This window comes from Seriola aureovittata, chromosome 1 (genome assembly GCF_021018895.1).
Source record: "Seriola aureovittata isolate HTS-2021-v1 ecotype China chromosome 1, ASM2101889v1, whole genome shotgun sequence".
In the NCBI taxonomy this organism is placed as follows: Eukaryota; Metazoa; Chordata; class Actinopteri; order Carangiformes; family Carangidae; genus Seriola; species Seriola aureovittata.
Window position 1 is genome coordinate 24801113 of NC_079364.1, and position 21422 is coordinate 24822534.

Consider the following 21422-nt stretch of genomic DNA (forward strand, 5'->3'; position numbering starts at 1 on the left):
TATCTCACATGTCAGTCTCACTCTAACGTAAGTTATGATAGTAATGCACCGAACTGGAACATAAATACGTTACAGTTTTCGTATGTTGGCTGAGTTAGTGTATAGAAAGGCTTGACTAACCCTGCTGATCTATAAACAGCTCAGTCCAAATATATATGAGCCAAAGATCAAATAGGCAAGACAAGGTAAAGACATGTAGAGGAAAAGCTCAGTAGCAGACTAATCAGCCCCCTCTAACACTCAAATAGCAGATCAATGAAAGACCCGGGGCCTTGGGCCTGCACTATATTACACACCAAAACTTCATATTCATTCATTGATTTTACTTTTCAGAATAGTATATCATTGAACTCCAATGGGAGCGAAAAATAGAGGCTGGGGCTGAGGTCAAGCCTCGTGTGGACGGATGTTTGCACAATATTGATAGCGCACGCAGAAAGAAATGACTAAATATCTGGATCAATAGCTAGTTTCCATAGCCACGACAGGTTGTTCCAGATGGAAATATATAAATACGTCTTTGTGGTGCTGGAGTGGCCCTAACGAACAGGGCTAAATGTCCCCCTTAAGGTAAACTCTTTGATTAGCCAAGGCCAGAGGTGACAAGAGGGGTCTGCTGATGCAAGGATGCCACGCTTCCAATGGCCTGACGATGCTAATGCACACAGGGGCCCACTAAAGGGGCCAAGGACATGACAGGTCACAAGCCCTGGGCAAAGTGTTCTGTGCTACCTGACCCTCTTATTCATTTGTAATGATAATGGGTCCAGGCTACACTATTCTCAGTCATGTTCAAATAAGGCATACCATGAATCATTTATAAATCTCTGTTCTTATATTTTATTTTAATATTTCATGTGAAGCACACTATTCTAATTGTATTAATCAGAACTGAAACTGGGAGGTCCACTACAGTGAGGCCCAAAGAAATACATTTGCATGTGGAATTCTTCGGTTTTCAGAGTTAAATATAATATGTAAAGCACTGTGTAATCAAATCAGACCAATGGCCTGGTGAAAACCTTGCATCCTGCTGCTGCTGATGGCACAAGAGCCTCCTGTACTTATTTACAGTACAGCACAATTACTGAGAACAACACCCAACCTCACAGCTTCCCCTGCTCCACAGTGGCCAATGGGGCCATAAAGAGGGAGGAACCACATCATTGCCTGCTCCTTAATTAAATGAAAGCTGTTAGGTTCATTTGCCGTCTTTTTTTTTTTTTTACACATTGAACTGGCCAGCCCACCGTTGAAGACCTCCCAGACGCCATCCCTGCTTGGCCCTAAATCATGACTGCATAAACGGCCTGGCGGGTCCCTGCTGGACACGCAGCGGCCGCCCAGCGGCAAGGCCAGAGCAGGGCATGCGGTGGATCGACACCTAGCCTGCGATAAGTAATTCTGTAGAGGATTAGCAGCATGATAGCCTGATCAATACTGTGTGCTCAGGCCATTAGGAATGCAGCGAGGAAATGACCCCCTCCGGTAATAAAGCAGGGCATCTGGGTTCTCCTTCATTTGCCAGCTCCATTAGTGTAATGGTATCATTATCTGCCACAGCCGTATTTTTCTGAGGCCTGGCTTTTCCACAGCTCGACTGGCGGGGGTCTGATGAAGCTGTGAGAGCCCCCATGCCGTGTTCCCCTTTCTGCCATTCTACACAGAGTCTAGGTGTAAATCTAGCTCTGTTGGAGCTTATGTGGTACCCTGCCTTAGGTATCCATACCCATGTTTTATGTCAGCACCCAACACTATTTCTCCATTATTGGCTCATTAATAGAGCAAGCAGCATGTAGCTTGGGTTAAGATGGAGAAAAAGATGGCCGGCAGAGCACAAAGCTGCTGAATGTGCTGAATCTGACACCCCCCTCTTGCTAAAACACCAGGCCTGACATGACAGGACGTCGGCATTAGTCACCATAAATCGTTTCCTTTACACTAATTCACCAGCTAACATTTTGTGGGGGAGATTGATTAACCATGTCTGGATGTGTGGCCACATAATCAGCTTTTACCTCACTAGTTGTTAATTTAACAGAATTGCCAAGGGAAGCACAAACCATTTTAATGAGTGCTCAGAAATTAAATACCCTAAACAGCTTGCACTGGGTGACACAACCAGAGCAAACCAATGAGGCTGATCTAAGCAATGGGCTGGGCTGGGCTGAGCCCAGGACCTCACAACATCTGGTGACCCTGTGTGATCATTACTTAGCCTGCCGCTCACACACACACACACACTTCCTGTTTCGACACAGCACTTTATACTTGTCATCGCTGTCCAAATGGCGAGCTTGCATCAAAGACAGCATTAGAACATCGGGTTAAGGGACAGGGTCAGTGCTGCTTTCACACTTGCCGAGGCATGAGTGGAAATTCATCCTGTGATGACAAGACTGATAAAACATAATGAAATGTTTTCAATTCATTAGGGTACAAGGCGAGTTGAATGTTGCCATGTGGAGGAAACTCATGAAAATGTGGCTACTTGAAAACATAAGGCAATGCACAAACATATAAAGAGTCTGAGATGTTTCTATTTGAAACAGCAAAGAAAACAGTTAGTATGTCAAACAATGTCTCATCATCCATCCACCACAGCAATGTAAAATCTAATCAGAATTATTTCAGATTTTTGAATTGAAATAAATGTAAATTACCATGGTTGGGGTGTGTGTCCTCCCCCCTCGGCAGTTAGGCCAATTTCCTATTATATTTCACCTAAAAATAGATATACTATGGCATCCCACCTGTCAGTATGTTATACTGACTTGCTGCAGTGGGATTTTCTGAGGAGATTGTGTATTCATTTGGCACTAATCAGTTGGTGCTTGCATTCTCTAACTCAGAATGACAGTGGACCCGTCATAGCATATTTCTCACTATGTGCAGACACTCACTTACTGGATAAGGCAACCATCATATCCAAGTTATTAGTTATTATAGCAAGTGTATCATTATAAAGAACTATTGATATTATAAAAAACTGTCCAGAACGCACGGAGTTCCTTGCTTGGCTGCTCTACAATCGTACAGTCATTTTGCAATTACAATTCCTCTTGCTCATCCTTTTATTTATCTAAAGAGAAAGGAAGCTAAGCCATTAGGTCTGTGCCGTGCTGCTTGACTGCCTGAGGGCCAGCTGGAATGAGTTCTCTCTCTGAGCCACTCATCTGGCCGCCATGGCTGCTTTCATAAACAGGAGGAACCGCGTCCTACATAGTTTCACTGCTGTCTAACATGATCCAAACACATGTGCCACAGCAGACGACATCCAAGGCAGGAGATAAGAGGAGAAACAGACAGAGAGGTAGACAGACAGACACTATGACTATAGGCGAAACACAGCTCAAGATGCCTCAGGCACAGCTGAGTCCTTTCCTTCCTTTCCCCTCAGATTCTCAACAAACCACAAAAGTCAGGGTTATACAGCATGTGAAAGCCTGATTAAGCCCAGGTCAGCACGAAACACAGCTTATTGCACCAGCACACAAAACAGTTGGTCCTCACATGTTGTAGGCTCAAACACACCCTTCTCTGTTCACATCATGTGAAATATAATCCTGCACACATCTCACTTTTATACTTTAGCCGGTTATACAGCTGGCCTATTAACTGAGGATAGCCTCTGATTAACAGTAATCATAATATTAGCCAATAAGTTATCAGTTATTTACTGTACACCAGAGCACTGCCATCCACTGTGTTTACTGTAAAGCCACAAGCAGCTGCAGGCTGCTGGCCTGGCACGTTGCCAGGTCTGGCATGCACTGCACACTGACTTTACCATTTGTTTTTACTGTTGCACTGAGCTGTTCCGTTGATACTATACAATTAACACTTGATTCATTGTTCACTCTTCACAAGAGAATGACGCCCGAATTAAGCTCTGGCGCTGCTCTTGATTGTTTATTTGTTTGTTTTTTGACAACTGTAAATAACTAAGCTATGGAATAGTTTATGACTTTTACTATTTTCTTACAAATACCCTACAGGCTCTAATTCATATCGTATTTCCTCTAGATGTGGGATGTTGCCAAGACGTTACTCAGCGAGCTACAGCTATTCATCAGCAGTGTATTTACGTGATAAAACACCGTTTTAATGTAACTGTAATTCTTCATTGTGGTAGACTGGGGGGAAAAATGGAAAACACAATAAAGGAAACAGGCAAGGTGAGGTATGCGCTGACATTCGCGGCTTTCTAGCCTTCAAAATGCAGCCAGCAGCATCGCATAAGGAGCATTAGATATTCAATGAGCGACAGGGCTTAGAATTATGCCAGACCTAACGGAGAAAAACGCTATCAATACCTTTCTTCTCTTCTCCCCCTCACTGTCACCCGATCTTTTCATGTTCCTGGAGTTGTGTTTACACTGCCTCGCTTTCATTGGGGGCGACGTTGGTTGTTGTAGTGCTCGAATAAACGGTGGCTCATTCTGTTTTCGTGTTAGAAAGTGAATAGGCACGAGCAACCCCTCGTGTTATTTCAGCCGGAGCACAATTGTTGATATTTTCGGTGTGAGATTATTTTTTGTGGAGAGATTCTCGGCGTAGATGCTTAAAGCGCAGCGACGAGAACTACAAATCCCAGAGCGAACGTGTGCTCGCGGCGGAAGCAGTTTAGGGCACGCTCTAGATGTTGCACTGCGCAGGTGCAGCGCAGGTACAGATCTACAATTTCCAGATATGCGGGTCAACATGGTTTTAAATCAGTGAAGATTTACAGCCCCTTTAAAATGGCTGTGACACATCAAAAAAAGTATATCCTACTACACACCATAACAATATAATAATAATAATAATAATAATAATAATAATAATTGCAGTAAAGGAATACTTTGAAGTTTAAGATTTTTGAGGAAAAAGTTTTAAAAGAAAAACCTTCTCTTCAAAATATCCTGGTCTTCAACATGGATATTCCATATGCTTTCCCCTTTCTGTAAATCAAAAGCAGTGCCACTTTCATCTCAGACTATGTGTAAAAATAGCAATCACGCTTTGAACGTGCTCCAGCTCAAGTCCCGCCAACCTTCTTTCAACTCTTGCATGCATCTCAAATCCAGGTGCTTTTCTGCCGGTGTGGGCTTCAACCACGTCAGCCCTTTTCAACTCACTACCCTTCATGAAAGAGCACCGTAAACGCACAGTGTGTCTATGTGGCTGCCTTTGTGTATCACCCGCAGTTAAAGTACCCCTCCGACGGTTCATCCAGATTGCTCATAACATGTTTTGAATAGTGCTGAAATGTGTTCTGTCCATTGTTCCTATCAAAGCACATGTGAAATACATGAGAGAGTTTCACGGATGGAGCAGCAGTGGTGGGAGGGTGGTGCAGCCAGGGCGGATTGCAGGGGTCTGAAACACCTGCTACATATTACCATTACAGACTTTGATCAGTGTCTTCATTAGTTTCCTTTGTAATCTCTTTTCTTTTATGGTAGAGCTGACCCAAGTGAGCCGGTTACAGTGATTTAACACACATGTTTCTTTCACCTGTCTTGTAAAATGCTCAAAAGCTCTACCAGTTTCAAAGATGTTGGTGTCTCTGGCATCCCATACTAATAAACAGAGCGGGTTCTTTTGATTCTTGTTAATAACCTACATTTCCTCTCCTCTGTCCCGGTCTTCCAACGGGAGAATCCATTTGAAAAATATCCTTGAAATCGTTTAGTGAAAACTAGATCCATGTGCACGCATGTAAGTTTTTCACATGAACATATGTCGACCTATAGTGCCTTTTTAGAGCTTGTTGTAAATAATTCTTTTTTTTTATCTTATAATGTCAAAATCTGCCTTCAACCACCCCAATCCATCATTACACTATGTTCCTTTTATGCGTCAAACTATCATTCACATATTCCCACTGTCAATCATGTTTATGGGTTAACATTTCAGGGAACAGAGGGTTCTCCAGCTTACTTTCTTTGGCTGAGTTTGGCAGATTCGGAGCTCTTTGGGTGATCATAATGTATAGGCCTTTATCCAAGAGTTCCTACAGGGGCTTGGTTTTTAGTGCCACTGCTGGTGGCCCGTTGGTGGAATGGTGTCTCACAACCCTCGTGGCTGAAGAAATATACTGTATGTGCACATTGGGCCCTATTAAATTATTCACAATGTATATAAACCATTCAAATCATAGTTGCCGGTAATGGAGGTTTGAGGAAGTATTTCAGAGCCAAGGTCATAATTAGGTTCTTTACAAATGTATTTTAATACACTCACTTACTTTATTAAAACTGTAATTCAATTCATGAGACGGGAAGTCTCATTATTTTAAAGGAATATTTAGATATCTTGGGAAATATGTTCATTTAGTTTGTTGTTGAGAGGTATATGAGTATCAATACCACTCTCATGTGCAATAAATACACAGTAAGGATATATGTGTGTGTGTGTGTGTGTGTGTGTGTGTGTGTGTGTGTGTGTGTGTGTGTGTGTGTGTGTAAATGTTTTTTTTGTTGTTTGGACACTAACCCTGTCTACAATATTATGAATGCTTTCTTTTTGTTCTGGTGATGTTCAAATCTTTTTTAAATCCACACCAATCCATTCAATCCATAAACCTAATCTATCATGTGTTACTTTAGGGAACGTGTCAAACTATCATTCACGTCTTTTCGCTGTCAGTCATTGTGATGGGGAACATGTCAGAGGGGAGAAAGTTCTCTGGATGTTTTCTGTTTGATGGTCAGATTTAAGGCTCTGCAAACAATCATAATGTACAGGCTCTTTACATGGAGACAAGCCAATTACTTTCCCTCAACAATGCCTGTCGTTTGTCCTACAGTGAATCATGGCTCTAAAGCAGGCACCTCTCCTCTCATGTCCGACCTGTGGGGTTCAGCATAAGGAAAGGTCACCCGTGTACACACTCTGATGTGGTATCATATGGGATGGAGGGGGAAAAAAATTCACTTTGAACTTCTTCTATCATCATATAGCCCTGTCTACTGATCTGGCCAATGTGTTTGTGCTCACGATGGGGTATGTTTTCTGTTATTGTGCATTGCATCAGCTCCGGATGACCCTTTGACAAGGCTTCTTTTTGTGATGTAATGGGCGACTAAAAAAGCAGAGGAAGAATAAAGGATGAGGAGAGCATGGTGCCAGAATGTACTAAAGCAAAGTAAAGGAAGACAGAGACCATTGTGTTGTGTCTGTATTAAAACCAGAGCCCACAGCCCTGCAATCATCTCTCCCCATTCTTCAAACTATTGTATGGCCTGAAAAATCAGAAATACAAGAGACAGGCCTCTTTGTGAATAATGATATCTTTCCGATGCAGGAGTTTCTATTGGGCCACCTAGATTTTATTATTGCGTTATCAAGTTAAGCTGTGGTGTCTGTTTGAAAGAGAGGAAGCAAACTACTGGGAAAACTGAAAACAATACAGTCAAGCTTTGTCCTGCACCACACGGGACCTCTGGTGAAGGTAATGTTAAGAACTGTAAACAGCATTTTTTCCTCACCACAACTCCGGCCAGCACATTGTGCTGCCTAAGTGAAGACAAGCTCTTTTTTGATTTTTATTTATATCGAATGAGCATATGGAGCAAGTATGTGCCTTCTTTGCTTGCTAACCTTCAATGCTTAGCCTTAGGAAACTGTTATTTGTCAGTGCTATAAAGCAGATTGCTGCCCAGTGGTTTCAATTAACATCAAAGAACTCTTCGCAGGCAGTAATAGTTATATCAAAACCTGAAATGCATTATTTAGGTTGTGTGCTGGAGTCCTCCAAACGATTATGTTCTCATTCAGACGAGGGTTTTCTTTTCTTGCTGACTTTTTCCATTCCATGTATTCCACCGCCTTCGCCTTTGTCTCTTTGAAGCACCGTCACATCACTCCTGTACAGTCTCTTTGTAGCGCCGGGGTACCTGTGTAGTTCACACCCGGTGGCCTATTAGTTATGGGGCATTAAAAGTGGTACTACAAAAGTGATGAAGAAGATTAAAAGTCTTGCGTCGCTATAAGTGGGTAGATTCTAGCACATTTTGCAAATTCTGCCACTGTTCATTTCCCACTGAAAATCACATCATTTATGCACTGATGGTCCTGTTACATGCATTATATTGAAAAAAAATTACATAAATCCTTTCCAGTATTAGAGCCTTTATGAATCATTTCATAACAACAGTCTAAATGTAAATGTGAACTCACATGTAACTTCTATCCCCGTGGTCTTTTTTAAGCAACAACATGTTTGCCTACAGATTGTACCAAATAGGGTCATAAGTTTTGATTACAATGAAGAATCCATTTAAATATAGGGTATTTTAAATCATTAAAATAGTTAACCATTTTTGATGAGGTGAAGTGTTTAGCAGCAGGTCATGTGTATAAATGCCTAAATGATCAGGCACTTGACTATTATAAAGGTGTTGAAGCAATAAACACACTCTGGCTCTGGCTCTAAACCCTCTCAGTGTATGGGGGCAAAGTTCAGAACAGCTTGTCTGATAATTTCTTTTAGGATGATCGGTTTTAGGAAATCGAAGGGAGAAAGAGGAGTGAAGTTACTTTTTATATTAGTTGGTTTTATTTTTATCTTGTGTCATGCCTCAGTTTTAAGCACAACCTTTTTTTTTTTCTCCAAATTTTCCAAATGAACACTGTAACCAATGTATTGGCAGGACTGGCAGGACTTTGAAGAATGATAGCAGGATGTGCAAAATGTTGCTTTGACCAGTTTAAACAAGTTGCTTTCTTTTTACATTTCCTCAGTCTTATATCTGTAACTGCATGTTGACTAATCAGGATTCTTATAAGAGAGGCCCAGACTGGAGCAGTGCAAGATAGCTTGAGTCTGCTACTCAAGCCTACAGATACAGAAAGGCCTGGACTGAGTATCACCTGCTGTCTAGCTAATATAAATACCTTATTTTTCAATCCCCCTGGAAAAAGAAGGATTCTTAAAGACACTATGAAAGCTGTGCAAGGACAGGAGCTTTTTTTTTTGCTTTTTTGCCATGAGCCCTGAGCTGGAATATCGTTAAAACCCCTGCAACCCCATGGCCAAGGTTTAAAGTGCACAGAGGGCTCTTTAAAATGGTTCAAAAAGTACACACACTATTCAATACATGTTGATTAAGCCTCAATAAATGATCATATAGCACCGCAGGAAAGAGCTCTTTGGTTAGCGAACAGAAAGAGCGTGCAGCCTTAGTCTAAGATGTGGTACACCTCCTTGACTGGGATCACTTCCAGACACCGAAATGAGGAAGCGCTTTGCTGTTGCTGTGATTTGAATACCATGATCACTGAGCACTTTTATAAGAAGCCCATTAAAAGTGAGGTTCTGACATACAAAAGAGCCCCTGTTTAAATCTCACGCACAATGTCAGGCTGAAAGACATTATAAAACTCTATACGGAAGCATACATCCTCTGTGTGTGTCCTTGCGTGGTGCACCATCAGGGGGGAATATCTTTTGTAGAGGCAGAGATGTCCCGTTTCCTGGAGAAGCCTGTGCCCCATCGCTCAGCACCCTGCCGCAGATTAATCGCACATTTGTTCAGCATGATAAAATCACCCACTGCGGACTTAACTTTTAACAAAGACATCTGCATGAAATATGCTGATTTGTCAAAATACTCCATAATCTAAGAAAATAAGTCGCTGTGAATGGGACCAGCTGAGGTGGACACAATGGCCCAGTGTGACCCCTTTGCACCACCTGCTCTTGACAGTGTTTATAAAGTGCCAACTCCTCTCATTAGCGCTCCTATTACCCCAGAGTTATAGCAGCCCTGCAGATCAAACGCAGCCTGAGCGAACAATGGCTGAAATGGCATTAATATGATATGTAAGAGTTCAACAAATATTGGGAGGGATCGCTTTGATGGGGACTGTTTTATATTAGAGGCTTTTTATTAGGGCTTTTCTGGTCTTTAATGTGCATGTTTTCCCCTTGAGTCAGTGTTACCAGGTTTAGGTCTTATCGTGTGACCGGTCACTGAATTCAGTAGAAGACAGACATACAGCGCACATATGAATGTAATTGTTAGTACACACACACACACACACAGGACATATATTGGTAGGATTCTGGGAAAGCAACAGTTAGGGGTATTTTCATTTGCAAATCAAGATCCCAATTGGTTGATAAAAATCTATTCTATTGTATTTAATTTTCACTGGCGCATTGATGCGACAAACACACATCCATTGAATTAATCTGCCCATTTGTTACTAATAAAAGTGCGACTGATGAATGTGAAACTGATTGAAGTTTGGCAAGTGATCAGGCATTCATCTGACAGCACAAACTGTACCCAAACACACCAGTCTGACCACTGACATGAACGCTGAAATGTGTTTGTTTATCCATGCACGTTTCTCCTCGTTTCCTAATTGGTTGACATAGTGGAGCGTGCTGATGGTGACAGGTACATTTAACACTGGCTGAAAAGTTTAAGTCACACCCAGCTTCCCATATACAGAGCTTCTTACATTCTCTTTGAGGCCGCCTTCATGTCTAATTACTGTACATCCAACTGAATGGCAGGTTGGTTTATAGTAGAGCACAGGCACTTTACACTCCTCTCCCCAGCCCACCCTCAAAGGTTATATTAAGTATTTGGTGTTATGTCTTTTTCGGTTTGATTCTCATTTGGTTTCAGTGTTCCTCTTCTTTTTTTTTTCCTCCTTCCTGAGAGGGATGGAGCTGCAGTTCAATGCAGAGTGAGGAGGCCGTGAGTGCAAAAAGGCATATCCTGAGAAAAAAGAAAGAAAAAAAAAAAGAAGCCGTCATCGCCACAAAATAGATGAACTGTTTTCATTCAGCAATAGAAATGCTGAACAAGGCAAGTCATTCTTCAACATTGTTAGCCGTTTTTCCATTCAATCAACTGTCGCGACTCAGATGTTCCTCGCCGCCACCACAGGTTTGTGAAAGGAGGGGAAGACTCAGATAAGATGTAATGTAGCTATAATTGTCTGAGCAGTATTGAAAATCTTTTGGACTCAGTGCCACATGTGTTTGCATGTCTGTTTGATTTGGCCAGAAACTGACAGCAGCTTCTGGTTATCCAGAACCCATTAGTTGCTTTGATCCCAAATGGGCCTTGTTTCCATTTGCTGAAAATAGTGTTCTGTATTTGTGCTGCGGTACATGGATTGGACCTCTGTGATTTGTTTCTACGTGCTAAATATGATGTCTTGCAAGATCAGTTTAAGATGCACAGGATTTCCGTCATCTTCATCATCCACCTCCTTGTTCTCATTTTCATTATTACCATCATCAGTCACTGATTCCACTGCTGAAATACAAGAAATAATGATAAGCTGTTTGGGAGCGTTACTCTCTCAGGGGCTCTCTGACAATTGTAGGATAATTTATACGGTTTGTCAATTGATAATCTCTCAGTGACTCACTACACTCTGTCTGCGTAATTACTGATGTTTTGGTGATGTCAGAGTGTCAGACTAACATCCTGACCTCTGCAAATCTGTGTAACATTCATCACAGAAGTACCACACACCTAGAGGTAATATTTTCCATGCACATCTGACACAAAAGCAGCCTCCAGTCAGAGTTTGAAGCCATTGAACTATTCTGAAAATTATTGTTTTGTGGTATATGGTTAAGGCAGATTAATAAAGAATGTGCACTGCCTCGCTATAGGTTGAGAAAAAGAAACTGACAATGTCAAGAAAAAAAACTCCACAGCTTTTTTACACATGTAGATCATTTATGTCACGAAGCCAAGTCCCCATTTCAACACTGTGTCAAAGGCGGCTCTGGACCGCATCCCGAGGTCTTTGCTTGTTTGTCTTTTGTAAAAAAGGACAACTACCCCAGCAGTGCCAAAGCACCCCAGGCTCTTTGATATGTGAAAGCCTAACAGTGGGACTGCTCCCTGCTCAGCTGGTACGCAGATGTGTGTGTGTATGTGTGCGCGAGTGTGTAGGGGGAGCCCGCTGTCTGAACCGAACACAGATTAGTGACTCCTTTTTTTTATTCCTAATAAATAAACCCCAGTGCATGCTGGGGTATGTGTGAGGGGAAAATAACATGCCACTAGCCAATCAGAAGCAGGTGGTAGGGCTTGGTGGCTACAGACCCTGCAGCTCTTATCATAAAACAACTGCACTTTTAACTTTAATTGTAGTTGTGGATAGATTTTGGGGTTTGGGTTAGAAGTGTTTTATTACATCGGACTGGAATCAAAGCAGCAGAAATATAATTATGTTAAAAGCAGGCAACAATTTTGTTGTAATGGACGGTGGCCAGGTTTCAGGGTGAACTCACTGATACAGTATCAGTACTGCCACACTGTAAGTACATTTACTCAAGTACTGTAACTAAGTACAATTCTGTGGGACCTATGTTATGTCGGTATTCCCATTATGCTACTTTATACTTGTACTGTGCTTACGCGTTTGCATTTTGTACTCCACAACATTTATCTGGCAGCTGTAGTTACTTTGTTACATTTTTTAATACATTTGATTTTACATACAAAATATATGATCAGATTACAAAATATGTTTCACTGTTGTAGATTAAACTACCCAACAGTATATGAAGTTAATTCTACCGTCACATTTATTTTTAATAGAAAATGCTGTCCACACATTAAAACATCAATTATGATCCAATAATATCATATTTAAGACTATAATACTGATGGAAGCCATTTCACTAATAAGAACTGATAACACCTCTGTGTGTTTTCTTTAGAAAAATCTTTACTTAAGTTCAGGATTAAAGTACTGTCGTATGTTGTATGGCAGAAAAGTCTATATGGAAGTAATGTCACACTGAGCTTAACCTGCACACTAGCCCTGATTTTTTAGCATGAAGTCTTTTTTTTTTTTACTGTGTCTAAAGATAGACCAGAACAGTGCTCAAATTCTCATTTCAGCCTGACTTCATATGAAAGACATTTTTATTTGTTTATATAATCATAGTAAGCAGTTTTAAATTCAGCTGGATGTACTGTTGTTGTTTCTGGTTGCAGCCACCGTCTAACCAGTTTCATTTGCTAAAAGCGAACGCCAACAAAATATATTAAGTAAGTGCAACAACTCCAACTTTTTGTATGTGTGGTTTTAGCATTTTAGTGTGTGTGTGTGAGTGTGAGCGTGTGTGCTCCTGTATGCAGTCTGTCAGTCGACGGTTAGTGCAGAAAATAACAGCTGCACGGCAGAGGTGACACTTCAGTTGGAGCGGACTCAGACTTGTTCATTAACGCAGGCACATCCACTACTGTACATCTGACTCTCCCTCCACTTCTCCAGTCTTACGATGGTGGCTGTTAATCCATAAGCTGTCTGTGTAGTGAACAGTTCAAATAGGCCATAGGTAGATCTCTGTGTGATGTTCAAGGCTGCAGTTCGGGGCTGATGGCCTCCAGTGAGCTTTTCTCTGAACGTAGTGGGGGAGATTATGATGAAAGGAGCAGAGAATGAGATGACACACCCTGTCTCCATAATTCGCTGCTTCATCATGAACAGAGGCATTAAGCGCCCCCCCTTTTTTTTTCTCTCCGGAGAATCGTACATGTCACACCGCACAGTGCCTCTATATGAGTCAGTCACCTCAGGTGTTTCGCACGCACATCAACCGAGGCATGGCGTGTTGTCAGATTACTTCATCCACAGCATCTGAGATCACAGAGGTAAAAAAAAGTATGATTGATAATGCCAATCAGTGATGCTTCACATTGTCACAAAGTTTCCTCCCACCACTAAAAAGGTGAGCAGGGTGCTGTGCCTTGAGGATCTTCCAACCCGTGCTATAGACGATGTCAGTTTTGAGATGTCAGTGGAGAGTTTTGGTGTTTCTTTCTTTCATTGCTAAAACAGAAGCCTTTCCCTCCCTGCCAAGAATAAAACTCTTGGGAAAAACTACTCCACAGATGTATGATACATTTTGCTACATTCCCACATTCATACATTTGTATAATATCTCCTAATGTCATGCTTAAGGAACAATCTGGCCCCCAAGAGCTCAAATACGCACTAAAACCATACGTTTTCAGACCGGAGGGGAATTTGTTTTTAGGTTTATATAGTTCACCCATGTCAGTTATTTAATTATAATGCTGCCACTACTGATCACATGCTGCTAAATGGAGAGAAAGTTTGATACGCTAACAGGCTCCAACAGTGGTATCATCTCCTGTGAGTTAGTCGTACCCCACAGGTACAGTATATAACATATGGTAAAAGTAGTCTGCCATAAATATGTATACATATGTGTATTTCTTCATTTGATGGATTTAAGATTCTGATATATAAAGAAAAACAAGTTGACCCTATTTTGACCTGATATAACATCTGACCCCAGTTTCACACACTGTAAATCAACAGACAATTAAAAAAAAAAAAAAAAAAAAGAGCGAAGAAAAGCAGCAATCCAAATGCTGAACCACAAAAACATCAGACTGCCATTTTTGGGGCCCTTCCCATAACCCTTTGCTCTTGGTAATTAGTCAGCAATTGGAGATAAAGCATGTGATTGGGAGTGAAAACAACGTGGGGATCGCAGACTGTGGTTTGGAATGGCAAATTGTTCCGGGAGACACGAGTCTGTCACAGAAGGAAACGCTTGATTTAAAGGCGTTGATTCAGTAAATTGCGTGCTCTGAGAGACAGCACAGGAGTTTTTAATTGCAAACATTAAATTACAGACTGAGAAACTGTGGCGTGTACAGTACAGTATGCATTTAGACAGACGCGCAGTTGTAGCTTTGGTCCTGATAAATGTCTGCATCATCGAGCCGCGTGTGTTGTATCTTGATGTGTGATGCATGCATAAAGGCGACCTTTTTGAAATGACTCAGAAACAGTGTTTATCTAACAGGTTTACTTTGTGCAGCCTGAGCCTCTACAATCTGCCGGCTGCCGTCTCATTTGCCAGCTGGAATATTGTTCAATTATCACACTAAACTGTTTAGGTTACTTCGTATCTGGTACCTATTAGTTAGCGGTAACTCATTTGTATTGCACAGTTAGTATGTGGCATATGACTGACTCACCCTTCCTTTCAGCACACAGCATTGCTCTCACATATGTACAAGTTGTGATATCTGGTCCACCAAAATGTCTACATAGTGTTTTTTGGTTTACAGTGTGGTTGCACTAATCTCCCAGTGGCACCAAACAGATTTGCGTCTCTATATTGGGCTCAGCAATGGTTGCCGCTCAACTATGTTGATCACTTTGTGGACGGATGTGTGTGTGTGTTTTTTTTGGGGTTTTTTTGTGCGTAAAACCTGCTTCTCACATGTGTGTGTGTGTGTGTGTGTGTGTGTGTGTGTGTGAGTCATGTGTATTCCTGTGCATGTGTCTTCCCGTGCAGTGGTGTTACAACATGGGTGTAAATGACTTGGTCTTGATTGTATGTGTCTGGACGTGTGCGTGTGACAAGTGTGTTGCGGGGAAGGACTTCGTAATGTCAACAAACAGCAACAACAACAACAACAACAGTCACGCTGGCTGCCACTGAGCCTCAGCTATGTTGTAATTAGAAGTGGATGAAAATGTGGGGCAACAGTGCCTTTAACCCTAACCAAACATTTCTCTCAGGCGGAGGATTACACACAGAAAATGAATGCGGTCTGCTCTCCCCTCTGCGTGCCACATGTCGCCGCTCCTCTGGCCACTCGATCCTAGTCCTCTCCTTTGCCACCGGCCATTTGCGTCTGCACCCCAGATGTGTGATATGGTCACCTTCAACCGCTCAAGTGACTCACCCTCTGTGTGTAAATGCATGGAAGCGTGTGTGTGTGTGTGTGTGTGTGTGTGTGTGTGTGTGTGTGTGTGCTCTGCAACCCTATTATCCTCCAGTCTGTGGTGCCTCCCACTGGCTGGGCATGATACTGACACAGTGACACTTGAGTCTCTGCAGACTCCAGCCTCTCCTGAGAGACAACTAAACTTAAGCAATAATGCAAGTAATTCATTTTGCATTCATGTGAACCTGTTTGGAGTTAACCGCATCAGCACAATTCTGACGAACTGTGAACTGTAATAAATCACTTTTACATACTTCACATACTGAGTCTCAACCAGCTGGAAGTCCAAGAAATTAAATAAATGCTTACAAGGAGGTGCAAATCCAATGTTGCCTCACATCTGTATTTTCCACTGTCAAAAAATGAATGATTTTTCACTGCAGCTAAGTCTAAAACAAGACCACCACATGCGTGAATGAGTTTCAGGCTCTGCGCTCTACCACCATGTCCTGGCATGGGGAGCACATCTGAGAAACCTTGTAAACAGTCAACCATAATCATATGTACCCTAAACGAAGACATGATTAATCTAATCCCTGCCTGTCTGAAAATGCCAGAAAACGTCTCTCTATTGGAAAGCAATCAAGGCGGGCTTGCCCTGTGGATATACATTGCAACGGCTGTGAAAAGATAAAAGCGCAAGAGTTTTATCCAATTTGCCGAGTTGATCAGGTTACAGTGAAGGCATGCTGTGTCTGACCCAGTGAAATCTGCAGCCTGGGGATTATTGAGACCTGTTAACTGCTGCCCCTTCTCTGTTTCCCTTGCACATCTCAGATTGACCTGTGTGCATCCTCTAAAAGATAGATATCGAGTTTAAGAGTTTAATTGGCTGCAATAAAAAAAAACACAAGGCATGCTTTGTTTTCCAAACACTCCATCCAAATAAGCGAGTCTGCTGCCAGCATCCCGAGCCCTGCATGGGACCAGATCTCAGCAGGGAAGCAGGGCTGCAAGTTCAACTTTTGGCCCGACTTTCTACATTCCTGTTCCCCATGTCCGCCCTCCTTAGCCTCCTCTGGGGTTCAGTCAGGTGGGAGTGAGTCCCTTAGCCCCTACAACAACAGCAGCAAGAGAGGGGGTTTGATTGTGGACAGAATGGTTTGCTCAGCAGCCTGTTGCTTCGGTTTGTTTGGAGCTGCGGTCCTCGCTGGAATATGTAACCAAATTCCTTTCCCTGTCCCACAATCGGAGTTTGCTGCCAGCTTCCCTGGCAATGAGGCCCTGAATTAGGGCCAGTCCTCCTGCTCATCCCACAAAGCCTTTCATGTTCCCAAACCGCAGCCTGAGCAAGGCGCCTTGGTTTCAACAGCAGCAGACCAGCATATGTTTGCCTAATTCCTGAGACATGATGACAGTGGTCTCCCAGCCACGAAAAGACAGCTTCAGTTTTTTTTTTTTTTTTTTGCTTCATCCTGCACTTTAATTATTATTTTCTGTTGCTGATGACTTCCAATAGTTACACACCACATGTTTTCTCATTACACATGTTTTTATTCTTTCTTTTTTTTTATTTTTATGAGCAAACTCCCCACCCCCACCCCCACCCACCCACCCCTAATCTTTTCCTCCTCCTCCTCCTCCATTCCAGTCACCCTTCGCTACCCACAATGCTTTGCTAGCATGACCCTGCAACTGGAAAAAACCAAAGAGCAGCGGGGGAGGTTTTTCATTGCCCAGCAGGAGATGGAATTATGGTTGATTATTACCCACAACTGCTAAGTGCAAGGACGTATCACAGAGCTGAGAGGTGGACACAGTCTTCCTGCCACAGGTCACAGCAGATTACCAAAAACCAGGCCTGATCTCGTAAAGACAGGGCGTCGGAGAGCAACACCCAGCGTTGCACCCAGCGATGCCCTCTTGAACTTCTAGTCACACTTACTGGCGCCTCGTACTATCAGAGCCTGTGTTTGTCGCTGTCTGGGGAGTTTCGCTGATACAGTTTTTTTTTTTTTTTTTTATGAAATAAAGAGAACTTTAATCACAGAATATAATTAGGAATATGAATTTGATATTTTTCACCACAGTGGCTGGAGGCGGCAGCCAGCTGGAGCAAGTAGGTGTTCACTGAATCTCTGCAGTGATGGATGAACTGGCTGTTGCTGGAATCAAACTTGCAACTTTACAGTATTAGAATTTTGCGCCAGACGCAAGGCGTGATAGTCATAAAAACAAGAACAACACCCAGCGACATGCCACGATCCCTTCTTGACCTTCTCTTCACATTTACTGGCGCCTGCAAAAATCGCACAGTGTTGGAGATTTTATCTTTGGTGCCGGAGGAGGCTTTATTGATGGCGTGATGATCATAAAACCCAGGAGAGGCATTGCTCTTAATGCCCACACAATCTACAGCGTAATCTCCAACCTCTGTCTTATTAAGCGCAACGTCTTTTTGCCAGCGAGGTGAAACACAGAGCGACAAATCTGTTACAGAGCCAGAGACGAGCTCTCTGCAGCCAAGAGAAATAAGCACCAGATTCGCACTGAAAATAATCAGAATTTAGTGGCGCATAATGGTTTGCTTTGAAGGGGAAGGTATTCATATTTTCTGCTCTTTATTCCACTTATCAGTAGCCCTGCTCTCTCTCCCCTCAGGTCAGTCTTTTGGGAGCTAAGACTCCTTGGCTCACATCAACTGCCTGTGGCTGTCATTGCATGTGTTTAGTTTCACCGCTAGTTTCCTACGGCTTACTGTGGCCCTGCTATCCTCTCAGATGGCGTGTGACACACACTTATCCCAGGCAAATCTCCACATACCCTCCTGCCAAGTCAAACAACTCTGTGTATATTGCTGACGTCTAACCCAATATCTTTGGACTTTTCAAGACGTGCGCTTTTTCTGCTTTTTCATGTACAAATCTGACCATAGTTTCAAATACTCAATCATTAAATTCTCAGCACTGCTTGCTGAAACATTCAGAGTTTATTTTATTCCTGCATGTACAGACAGCCGCAATACATTTTTAGCAGCCATGGCAGGAGCCGTGTGTATTTTAACGCGCTGGCCATATGTGGCACCCTGACCTCTTTCATAAACAGAACAGTCTGCAGTGCACCGTGGGTCTGTTTCACCCGTTTGGGAAAGGAAGAGGGGGGGGGGGGGGGGGGTGCTTTGCTTTCTGTTGGGGTAGTTTGAATGGAAGTCATCTTGGAGCCATTCCCCTTTGAGGAAAGATGGGCAGCACTTGAAACTCTGCATCTATCTGAGGTCCAACTCATTCTTGTATTAGTTAAGCTAAAGACTTCATCCGTCTGTTCACCAGAAGGTTGTCAGAATTAACTTGAAAAGGATTCCCTGTCCTTAAACTGTCAGGCAAAATACAATCCTTCAGGCAAGTCCAAATATGTTGGACTATTTCAAATCCATCCCTGCATCCTTTTGTGCTTTGTATTACAGTCTTGGACGCAGAACAGTGGCTAGGTAGAACAATTAGCTTTCCACGAATAAACAGCTCTTTCTCTCCAAAACAGATGATCATCTCTGTGTTATGGGGTCTTTGATTGATGTGGGTGGCCAGAGTTGAATGCTAGTTACTCTAAGTGGGCTCTTGGGCCTTGAAGCCCTATCATTGCAAAGTCCCCCCTGTGGTTCTCTACCTGCGGGTATCAGGTGAGCTTTCTGTGGGGGTGGGGTGGGGCAGGGTGGGGTGTAATTACACATGCATGTGAAGGAAAGGCCTCTGAGGGTAATGAGGTTTGGAGGATGCTGCCATCTCGGCGGGTGGTCCCTCCCTCCACTCCGACACCGATCCAACTGCCTCTCTGTCTGCGGCTGCTCACGCGCGTCCCCCTGGTCCTCCCAGTCCCCTCCTCTCCCCCACGCTTGGACAATCGGATGGGCTTCACTGGGGGGCCATAGATGGGGCGCCCACCCCAGTCGCTCCAGCCAAGCGGGCTCCCAGAGCTGCTTCCAGGCATTTCATCACATTACAGCAGATCAAAAGCAATAAGCTAATTACAAACGACTGTGGGCATGCAAGCAGTAAATACAGAATCAACATAATTGATTTAATCCTCTCAATGCTAAGTGAAAAACTTATCAATGCTGGGGCCAAAATTACAGCCCGGTTTTCCAGTGCAGCTGCGACAACCGGATGAATTAAAAGATCGCATGAAGTTCATTCAACCAAAGTAAACTCTAGTGACGGCAGCAAGATTCATACAGAAAGGCTCAGATCAATGGGAAGGCCTCGGCGTTGCACCTCGGACACGTTTAGACTCACATGTTTTGTTTGTTCGTCTGTTTTCTTTTTTGCCGTGAAGAGGTTTTTGTGTGCACGAGTTTCTTCCATCATTCATCGCGGTGGCGGAGAAGAGGGAAAGAGGATGTTTTATGCATGCCTCAATATGCATCTTAAAAGCAAAAGCATTAGGAACGATAGTGAAAATGCAAAGGGTTTTCGTCAGCGTTTACTTATTCATGACGCTCTGAGAAAAGCAACGTATTTTAGAGCAAATCCATGTTATCATTGGAGAAGCTCCCCCACAGAAGTCATTTTCCACCTGAGGACATGCGCTTTAATGACAGTTTGAGGTGGTGCCGCTGGAACAGAGATACAGACTCCATGTTCACAACGCATGCAATATCAAAGCAGAGGGGAGGAGGGGAGTTATTTATATAAAACTTGTGCTCTACGATAAGGTTTTGATTCCTCTCTATCTTATCCTCTTCTTAATCATCATACTGGGATGAACATACAAAATTGAATTTTTTTTTTTGAATATTTTTTACCCGAGCAGCCTTGCTTTTCTACCCTCCTCTGTTTGTCCTGCAGGACTGCTCTTGTATTTTCCATAACTTAAAGACATATTCTTCATTTTTATTAATGCACGTTTTAAAATGATTATTCTCATATTCTTTCCTTTATCTTTTTTAAAACTTTAAAAAATTATTAATTTGCTTCTTTTCTATTTTTGGCAAATAAATACAGCGCTTTGCAACATTTTCAATTTATTGTTGTATAATTTATTGTTGTACAAATACACATCAGAAAAGTTTGTCAGTAGTATTTACTGATCATAGTGGTTGTGTTTATTTGCTGTATAGTGCCAAACATGTGAGTGGAAAAGTGTGTGTGTGTCTGTGTGTGTGTGTGTATGTGTGTGTGTGTGTGTGTGAGAGAGAGAGAAAGCGAGCGATAGAGAGAGAGAGAGAGAGAGAGAAAGAGCAATAATGTGTGTCAAATTGGCTTGCCCCCTTCCTTGTCTTTTGGCTCCTGCTCTGTGGTGGCAGCCCTCTCCCTGACCTCTCATATGTCACACAGCACTCTTATCCAGCATTGTTTTCCTGGAAGATGTCGACCATGGCCTGATCATGAACTATGAGCCCCCAACCTCACCAATATCCAGGGAGTTTGTAGTACAAGTAAGCCATCTAATGGACAACAATGGAAACAATTTTGGTTTGAGGCTTACATGTATTTTACTCTATCTATCTATCTATCTATCTATCTATCTATCTATGTATCTATCTATCTATCTATTCATCCATCCATCCATCCATCCATCCATTCATTATTGTTTATAGGATTTATAAAGATTAGTGTTCTGGAGTAGAGTAATTGCAGCGGATGAATGTCCAAACAGCAACCGGTGTCCTCCGTACTGGTGTCTGGGGCTCGTTATTTTCTTATTTATCCTGCATAAATAACCTCAAATTATCCA

General features: G+C 42.5%; 1 protein-coding gene across 1 annotated transcript in view; it reads right to left on the reverse strand.

The window, feature by feature from the left end:
• Positions 1-4431, reverse strand: part of fto (FTO alpha-ketoglutarate dependent dioxygenase) — a 119696-nt gene extending 115265 nt beyond the window's left edge. The window contains exon 1 of the mRNA XM_056379233.1: positions 4317-4431. Coding sequence (XP_056235208.1) covers positions 4317-4394 — 78 coding nt within the window. The 5' untranslated portion in view covers positions 4395-4431. The remainder of the gene's footprint in view (positions 1-4316) is intronic.
• Positions 4432-21422: the final 16991 nt, after the last annotated feature.